Source organism: Populus nigra, chromosome 13 (assembly GCF_951802175.1).
Source record: "Populus nigra chromosome 13, ddPopNigr1.1, whole genome shotgun sequence".
Lineage (NCBI taxonomy): Eukaryota > Viridiplantae > Streptophyta > Magnoliopsida > Malpighiales > Salicaceae > Populus > Populus nigra.
The window spans coordinates 12,766,634-12,776,642 of record NC_084864.1 but is presented as its reverse complement, the minus strand read 5'-3'; the positions used below and the strand labels follow the sequence as shown (position 1 = coordinate 12,776,642).

The following is a 10,009-nucleotide window of genomic DNA, read 5'->3' as shown; positions in this document are numbered from 1 at the left end:
GGAATAAGGTCCATCCAAAGTGAAGATTAGTTTCATAAATATTTAAACCTTTTTTTCGTGTAAATGATTATTACAACCTACTCATTCGTTTGATGACTAAATGATAGCATTTCCTATATATAAAAAAAATAGAACAACAAAAAATTATCCATCTAGCTCGATCCAATCTAAGTATTATAGACGAACAACCTTTTTTCTGCATATGCTTTTTCCTCCCTCAGGTTAGCAAAAGAAAATTTTCTTTTCCTAAAATTTGGTAGCAAGAAATTTTGAGGGAATGAGAATGCTTACTGCATACCATTTTATTAAGAAAAATTTAACTTCTGTTACACTTATGAAACTCCTCTGGGACTAGTTTTCCACTTCCGCAAGGATTGATATAAACATCTTCACGCCCTCTTGGACTGATTTTCATTTCCATTTTGATCACCACAGGCACCTGCAGCACCCAAGAGATGATTAGTTCGCATGGAATACAATTAATTGATCGATCTTTATTGCCATGTATAATCCTGGCCTGAGTAATTAATATAATGGCTGAGCTCTCTACCTTCTGTTAAGAAAATGATTTCATGTTGTCTATGCGCGCATCCTAGTTCCAAGAAGAGTGTCTTTGATTCGATTCAGTTCAGTCACAACATCGCCAATGTCCATCCTCTCTCTTGGAAGTTCTACTGAACAAGCAACTCCCATCTTGATAATTGTCATCAAACATGCAAAGATTTCGTGAGATCCAACATGGTACAGGTCCATTTCATCAGAGGAATCGACGCTTCTGATTTCTCTCACAAGTAACGGATCCACGACTTCGACAATGCGGTCTGGCAGTGCCATTTTAGCATAGCTGTGAAGGTTCAGCCCATCTTTGAACATGCCATCTACAGGCCTCTTTCCTGTAAACATCTCCAACAATAGGATGCCATAGCTGTACACATCACCGTAAGTGGACACCTTGCCTCCGATACCATATTCTGCGATTTATATACATGGTTGTGTACAAAGTTATTTATGACCTTGAAGACTAGTACTAAGATTCAAAACATGGGGCATTTCTTAACATCCTAAATCCGTCACGACGGAAAGAAATTTCACAACCAGTAAATAATGAAAAACTATGAATGTTACCTGGGGCTGCGTAGCCGATTGTGCCTTTCAAACCAACAGAGTTTGTTTGATTTGAAGCTTCTGAATGGAACCTCGCTAATCCAAAGTCTCCAACATGAGCAGTCATGTTAGTGTCTAGAAGAATATTGCTCGGCTTCAAATCGCAATGAATGATAGGCATTTGACAATCGTGATGCAAATAGTTCAGTGCGCTAGCCATATGAATTGCAATGTTTAACCTATGCATGAGATCCAAAGCTTTTGGCTCGTTTGCCTCGTCTGATGTTTGAACTGGATGCAACCACTCTTCTAGATTTCCATTGACCATGAACTCGTAAACTAGAGCTTTAAAATCATTACCTTGGAAATCAATGCTAGAACATGTAGTCAATAACTTGACAAGATTCCGATGCCTGATGTTCTTCAAAGCTTCACATTCTGCCATAAAACTTTTGGAGGCTCCTTTACGGAGAAGGTTGAGAACTTTCACTGCAACGACTATTTTATCTGGTCCGAGAATTCCTTTGAAGACAGACCCAAAACTACCTTCACCAATTAAATTTGCTGAAGAGAACCCATCAGTTGCCCCGAGGAGATCTTCATAGGCTACTCTAGGAAATGAGGTCTCCAATGAAGGTTGAGAAGCAGCAGGCTTATCTTTCTTCTTTCTGAAGCAATAGAAAAGCAAGAAAGAGATGATCAAGATCACTCCCAGAAAGCCACAAACACTTCCGATTATCCAATTCAACTTGGTGGGAGATTTCGAACTCGTTGGCTCACTGGATGGGCATCTGGTCAGATTTAACTGGGGTATTCCTCCACAAAGCTTCTTGTTTCCGAAAATAGAAATTGCACTTGTATTCTGAAAGGCTCCTTGGACTGGCACCTCACCTTCAAAGTCATTAAAAGACAGATCCAGACTCTCCAATAACTTAAAGTCCTCCAAGAACTCAGGAATTTGGCCTGTCAGGTTGTTGGAGGAGAGATTAAGTTCTTGAATTGCTCTCAAAGAAGTCAAAGAGTTAGGGATTGGCCCTTGCAAAAAGTTTTCCTCCAAATGCAAACTTTCCAAACTCACACAACTACCAAGACTTTTAGGAATTTCTCCAGAAAACCTGTTTTTAGAAACGTCCAGATATCCAAGATTCACCAACTTTTCCATTTCTATCGGAAGAGACCCTGTCAGCTCATTCTCCGATAGTACTAAGTACATTGATAAGGATGGAATACTAACTAGTTCTTTTGGAATGGGACCACTCAAATTATTTTGCGAGAGAGCCAAGGACAATAACTTCTGCCAATTTCCCAGACTTGGTGGAATGTTTCCCTCTAAATTATTGAGTCTCATGTTAAGTCTCCCTAAAGAAGTCATGTTCCCCATTGAAGATGGGATCATCCCAGAGATTTTGTTTCCATTGAGAAATAGATCACTCAGCTTCTGTAGTTTCCCCATAGAACTTGGTATCATGCCAGTCAATTGATTTGTTTCCAACCCTAAAGCCTCCAAGTTGATGAGGTTTCCAATTTGGGTTGGAATGCTCCCACGGATTTGATTCCTCGCAAATGTCATCTTCCTTAGCTTTGTGGAGAAGTTGCTTACTATTTCAGGAAGCACCCCTCCAAAATTGTTATCACTTGTATCCAAAGCCTCCAAACTAGTCATGTTATTTGCTAAAGGATAGACGAAATTCAAGTCATTATTTTCACCTTTTCCCAGATTATTATTACCAACACCCAAAACTTGCAAATCATGTGAGCTTGACAGTGGTGGAACTTTTCCATTGAAGTTGTTACTTCCAATTTGAAAAGAAAGGAGATTTGAGGCATTAGAGAAAGTTGCCGGAATTAGTCCATCGAATTGGTTAGTGTGGATATTAAACACTTGAAGGTTTGGAAGAGTTAGGCCTAAGGTATGAGGAATACTCCCATAAAGCTGGTTAACTGGGAAAGATAGTAGAGTAAGAGAAGAGAGATTGAATATAGAAGGAGGAATCATGCCAGACAGATTATTTGCACCAAGCGAGAGTATTTTTAATCGTTTCAGTTGTCCAAAAACATTCGGAATACTTCCTTCCAAATTATTTATGGACCCATAAATTGTATTGATAGCTGACAGATTTCCAAAAGAATACGGTATCTCGCCAACAAAATTATTGAGTTCGAAAGTCAGTACCTGCAACTTTGATAATAACCCAAGTTCGGCAGGAAGTTTGCCTGTCAAATTGCCTCTACTGAAATCAAGGATTCGGAGGTTTGCACAACGCGAGATGTTGGCAGGGATTCCACCATCGAACGTGTTGTTCCTGAGGACCAACTCCTCCAGACGAAACAAACGACCTAACTCTTGAGGGATATAAAGGCTTAAGCTATTATTTGCCAAGTTTAATATCCTGAGGAAACTCAAGTTGCCTATGTGGGGAGATAGGCTGCCCACTAGCTGGTAAGAGTGTAGGTCAAGCTCCACAACCCTTTGATGGCGGCGTCCACAAGTAACACCTGACCACTGGCAGAAGGACGACGATTCATTCCACGAGCTTAGCTTACCAAGGGGGTCACCTGTTATTTGAGCTTTAAAAGCCAGCAGGGAGAGTCTGTCGGTCTCATTTCCTCCATTTATCGGGAAGGAAAAAGAAACGAGTAGATATATTTGCAAGAAGATTGGCCACAATATCCATGAACTCATGCCAGGCAGCATCATTTTGACGCTAATCTCCAGAGCTTTACTAGTACTGATTATTGACGGTATTGTAAACAATATTGTTATACAATGAACATGGAGGCTTGGAGCTGTAACTTGCTTACTTTTGACTACAGATGAATGGTCATTGAGGAAACGGTGGTTAATGAAAAAGCTAGAGCCGACAAAGATTTTAAGTGTACTATCGCGAGAGAATAATATACTTCATCATATCTTCGTATCTTTCATCTTAATAATTTAAAGAAATGATTCTTTAATTTAATATTAAAATTTTAATCATTAAGTAGTTATAAATTTAAATTTTATTATTTTTATTTATTTGATAAAAATAAAATATAAAATAATGTAAATATTTGTAAATTTCAAGTTTAAAAAACTTTTATTTAAAAAATATAAATTATATTATAATATCTTATCTACTAAGCTATTAAATCGAGATATTGTTTTACACGCATGCCCAGGTACAATTTTGGGAAGTTCGATTTTGCGAGGAATTCCGCTAGTCCTTTTATGTTTAAGGTAAACGGTTATTTATTTTTGTATTTTAAAAAAATTTAATTTTTTTTATTTTTTTATTTACTTTAAATTAATATATTTTTGGTATTTTTATATCATTTTAATATGTTAATATCAAAAATAATTTTTAAAAATAAAAAAATATTATTATATATATATTTTTAAATAAAAAACAATTTAAAAATTAACTGTAACCAGTCTCCTTAATCAATCATTGAATTCAATGCAGAAACAGGGTACTAGAGCAGAAGGTCTTGGCTTCCATTAAAAAAAAAAAAAGAATATATTTTTCAACCAAGGGTTTCATCACTGGGATCCACTGACATGGATAGGAGTAGGTGAGACGAGCTTGATTTTTGAAATTTTTTTAATAATTCATTTACATGCGATTCAAATGGGTTACAAAGAGCAAATTTCTGGATCATATCATAATTAATGTCTTAATTCTTGAGAACAAAGTCCAAGTCAAGCCATCCTTGCCCATTATCTTGTTGCATTAAAACAAAAACATTAATTTCTGTACATTTTTAGCACCAGCGATCGACCATAACTTGTTTTTTTTTATATAAATTATGTAAACAAAGTTTTTTTTTCCCCCTTTGAACTGGAGCGTCTGAAAATAGAATTAAATTATTTATTGACACAAATAGCTCATAATTCAAGGTAAGGTTTTAAATAATTGTTAAGTGAAAATGGATCTGTCCTCTTTATTTACCAACAAAACTTAAACCATTTTTACCTCCAAAGCTTAATCTAAAGACGAGTTGTGATCTGATCTAGTAAACGGGCTCCATTATCTCATGGAATTAAAAAAAATCACGGACGTACTTGAGGGTCTAGTTGTTGTTGTTAATTGTGTGATTTGTTCCGTCTTTGTCTTGGGTTCGACCCTCTATGTGCATGTCTGTCACCCCCGCGGTGCCTTACCTGCTCCTGGGCTTGCAGGATATCTAGTGGGCCGTGGAGAATAGTCGTGGTGTGCGCAAGCTGACCCGGATACCCTACATAAATAATAAAAAAAAAAATCACAGACATTTTTATTGAAAAAAAAATTTGTAGTTTGTCAAGACTCAACCATTATATATCCACTCCAATCATTCTCCCCAGCATCTCTTTCCTGCAAAACAAGTTGGCGCGAATTTTAAGGCCGACAAGACATCCACTAATTAATTATTATTAAAATGTAGATAACCAGGACTAGACGCAAGCTCCCTGTGGGATGTTTCAAGAAATTCTACCCCCAGTATCTCCTTTTAATTATGGTGTTTTTGTCTTTAAAAGCTTTGGATCATAACAAATTTTGTTATTCCTTGCTCTTATCTGTATCAGCTGGTAATAAAATTCAACGTTTCTTGATGGTTTTGGTTTAGAGATTGAAAAAATATGTATCATAAGTTATGATTTATGATGGTTAGTTGTTGTGTTTTGTTGAATAATCTTGGTTAGAAAAGATCGTAAAACTAAACCTATTCAGGTTAAAGAGATGAGAAGGTTTTTCATTGAAAAAAATATATCATAAAACTAGTGTGTAGTTTTCTTCTACTATAGTTGTTGTTATTGAAATTAATCTCGATAGTTAGGTTCACGATGAGGCATCCCACACAAGAGTGTTGTGTCAGGAATTCACAATAAAACAACCTATACAAAATGTTGGGTTAGAAATCCATGATGAGATGACCCATATAATATGTTGTGTTAAGGATCCATGACGAGATAATCCCCGTAAAGATATTAAGAACTCATAATAAATTGGATTAGGTAATAAAAAGATATTTGTAATGGATGATATTTTTTTATTAAGGTCTGAACTTGAGAACAAGTTCCTTCTAACCTGGGGAGATTGATGCAAGAGATAGACATTCTCTATTTTGTATTATTATGTGTTTTTTTTATTTGAATGAAATAATTTTTATAATTTATTTTTTTATTTAGTATTAGTAAGGTTTTCTGGTTTATATGTGTGTGTGTAGTTCTAATAGCTTTTTGATAAGTGAACACTTGAATGAATATAAATTAAGTATTTTCAGTATCTTTGTTTCTGATATTTAAAGATTTTGATTTATAAGAAGAAAAAAAATATAAACGTCAGAAAAAAAATGATTTGTTCTTATTTCTGCAGCTGCTTTCTATCCAACATACATTTTTGAAGGATAAAAAGGCATCAAATGTTCATACGTATACGGCACTGTTTTTTGTTGGGACTGCATCACAATTTTTTTATTTAGGCTATATATTAATCATTATAGTTTGGATTTTAGCAATAAAGTTGATGATTTATTCCTGTTTATTTTTGTGTTTTAAAAATATTTTTTTAAAAAATTAAATTTATTTATTTTATTTCAAATTAATATTTTTATGGTGTTTTTAGATTATTTTGATGCACTGATATCAAAAATAATTTTTTAAAATTTTAAAAAAATATTATTTCGATATATTTCTAAAAGCAAAGTACTTTGAAAAACAATCATAATCATACTCTCAAACATGCTAACTAAAGAAATTCTCAAACATGCTATCAAAAGAAATTTTGGTACACTTACGCAGTGTTTGGGAACGCGGTTCAACCCGCGTTCCCAAAAAATTTGAATTTTTTTTTTGCTAAAATTTAATATGGTTTGTACGTTTTGGATTATTTTGATGTACTGATGTCAAAAATAATTTTTAAAAAATGAGAAAACATCATTGGCATGCATTTTGGCACGAAAAGTTATTTGAAAAGCACTCGCAACCACACTGCCAAACAAGCCCTTAATAGATTGTACTTGAAGAATGTTTCTTGTGTTTATTCCATGAAAATGAATGTAAGAAATTAGATTATAATTCAAGATTTTAGATTCAAAATAATTTAATTATGAACTAGTTTAATTACCATGCTATATTACAGACATCTATTTCAGCCAATGAATAGTGTTATTCATTTTAAAACTTAGCATTAAAAAAAAAATTTGGTATATGTACATAAGCCAGTTTAGTTAATTTATATAAAAAGCTCACAATGATACATGAAGGAAAAAAATATTTTTATAACAAAATAAAAAAAGTTTTTTCTTCTTCAAGAAACTATTAATAATAGTGTTGGACAATTCCTTTTCTTTTTTTTTTCCTCTGAGTCTTTCAAAAAGTTTCTCTAGCTAAAATATAAATTAATTTTATGAATATCCAACGACCATAAAACAAAAAAGAGATCCAATGACAAAAAAATATAAAAAGAAATGAATTGCATAAAAAAAAAGCAAAAAAGAAAAAAAACCACCAGAGATACATTAAATCTTCGATTATAATATTATTAATATTATCATAAAAATCTTAACAAAATAAACTTGTTGACCATAAAAGATCATTTTTTTGATGTTTTAGTAAGGTCCAAAATCAGCAAATTATCTTTTTTTTTTTTTTATCCTTCTCTCTTATCTATTTAGGCTTGCAAGTCCAATTTGAAAACATATTACATTGCCTCACATTGCAATCCAAGCGAGACCCAAATTCAAATCAAATTCACCCAATTTTCTTCGTTTCCACTACGAGCCTCAAGTTGGACCACATCTAAATCAAGATCAGTCCATAATAACAGGCAGGGTCCACAAGGAAGTGTTAGGAACAAAAACGCCACAAGCCCATTATAGACATTAATCCAATAGTAGCGGGCCAGAAGCCTAAGTATTTAATGGTCTCGTTCTCTAAAAGCAGCCCATCAACAAAAGATCAAGTGAATATTTGAATTAGAGAAGAAATAATACGATGAAGTGAAAGAATCTTCATCTTGTTGGACCAGCCCGGTTTGATTCGATTTGAAATCTAACTTATTGGATAATTAAGTTAATTTAGAAATAATTGTGTCATTTCGGTAAATTATTTTATTCAAAACTATGTTGTTTTAATTTTTTTTAACTTTTTTTTTGTTAAAATTATCCTGTCACACATCAACTTATAAAATTACACAAATTTATCTAGATTATTCAAAATAAAATTCTACTTAAATTAAAATCAATCCAATAAATAATAAAACCAGATGAATAATAATCGAATTTTGATCTTAATCACAACGTGTCAATATTTTAATATATTATTAAAAAAAAATACTTTTAAAAACAGCTGTTATCACACTCCAAACACCATCTTACTCACAACACGTCAATGATGATCTGGTGATGCTTTGAAGACACCTTTGCACACATAACCAAAAAGAAAATGAAGAAGAACTACTCTTGTTTACAGAAACGTTGGTCTTATTTTCTAGAATTGAAACACATCGAGCCTTGACAATGTTCTGTAACATGATAATTAAACGGAATACCAGTCCCATAAGATGAATATTGATTGTTACATGTATAGTAAATTGTAATGAAATGAAATATAAAGTAACAGAAGAAGGTGGAAATGAGAATTCGTTTCTTCTTCAAATGATTCATCACATTAAATGATCTACCAGCTGTATGGAGGAGAAAGCCGCAACTTATTTTCCAGTTCTGTGAATTCATCTTACGACTGTGAGAACCTTTTTGATGACAATGGTATTCCCTTCAAATTTGGTACGTATACATCAGAGTTGTTTCAACAAAAGAACGGAAAAGGACATGCGATCCCTCCACATATATATGCTAGCACGACTCAAGCTACTGCCCCTCTTGATACGTGAAGATTGTTTCAAGTTTTGTTTGTCGTAGCCGTCCGGTTTATTTCTTGCAGTCTTGATCATCCAACGATTTAAGCCTTTGTTAGTATCTTCATCAATGTCATCATCAGCATCAAGAAATGCACCTAGTGGTGAAAATGGTGGTGGAATGTTTTTCTTTTTCTTGAATTTGAGAGGAATAATGATTTCCCGATTAAAGAAAGGTTCCCTCAAGGATGGAAATTCTTGATCAATGCTGTTTCCTTTGCTTGTATTGATCTTGATTACATTCAAGCTCTCATGCCTTGAATCCTTTCCAGTCAAGGTAGCATCAAGACATACCTGTGGAGGAGGACATACAGGCTGTTCTTGTGCATGTGTCAAGGGGGGGATAATTTTCTTGATTTCAATAGGGACGACGACCTTCCCATTGAGGAATAGTTCGTCTGCCAGGGGAGATTCTAGATTGATGGTGTCGTTGTGAAAGCAAAAATCTGAATTCAATGAACTTGATTGGGGAGGGCGCTGTTCTATCGGCACAATGTCTCTCTCGGAAAAATCATTAGAAAAAGAGATTCTGGGACTCGCACAAGAATCATCCAAGCATAATTCATTAGCCATTATTACTTGAAATTCTTCAAGAAAGCACAGCAAGATTTTTCAAGGAAAACAAAAATTTCTGTTTTGATGGAAAGCTATCTAGAGGAGAATGAAAGTCTATATCAAATTGCAACAAAATAGAACAGTACTGCAAAGGGAGATTGGAAATGAATTCTATATGCACAGCTACGTACTGTGCAAAAGAGGGAAACTAAAACATTTCAAGTCGAAGAAAGCAGAAAATAGAGCTATCTAAACAGATGTACCATGTCAAACGAGAAGAATTATCAAGAGATACGAAAAAACACAAGTCTTATAATTGTGTCACAAGTCCGGCATCCTGAGTTGCTGAAACGGCAAGCTGCTTGTTTCTTTTAGGAAGTCCTGTTTTGAGTGGTTATGTACGACAGGAACACAAGACACTCCCCTCTTAGTCGTTTTGTATTTGGTATCAAATTGGGAATCAGTAAAATGATGTT

General features: G+C 34.1%; 1 protein-coding gene across 1 annotated transcript; it reads right to left on the bottom strand.

Annotated features, from left to right (window-relative positions):
* Positions 1-267: 267 nt before the first annotated feature.
* On the bottom strand, positions 268-3,876 carry LOC133671122 (probable LRR receptor-like serine/threonine-protein kinase At3g47570). Its single transcript, XM_062091772.1, has 3 exons — positions 1,126-3,876; positions 551-971; positions 268-439 (listed from the first exon to the last, which is right to left on the bottom strand). The coding sequence occupies exons 1-2, from the start codon at positions 3,800-3,802 to the stop codon at positions 580-582; spliced, it is 3,069 nt and encodes a 1,022-aa protein (XP_061947756.1). The 5' UTR covers positions 3,803-3,876; the 3' UTR covers positions 268-439; positions 551-579.
* Between the last annotated feature and the right edge of the window lie 6,133 nt (positions 3,877-10,009).

Excerpts from the sequence above, each read along its gene's own strand:
- LOC133671122 (XM_062091772.1), bottom strand. The coding sequence starts at position 3,802 with ATGATGCTGCCTGGCATGAGTTCATGGATATTGTGGCCAATCTTCTTG. Across the intron at positions 972-1,125 it reads AATCGGCTACGCAGCCCCAG|AATATGGTATCGGAGGCAAG; the intron begins GTAACATTCATA and ends TATAAATCGCAG.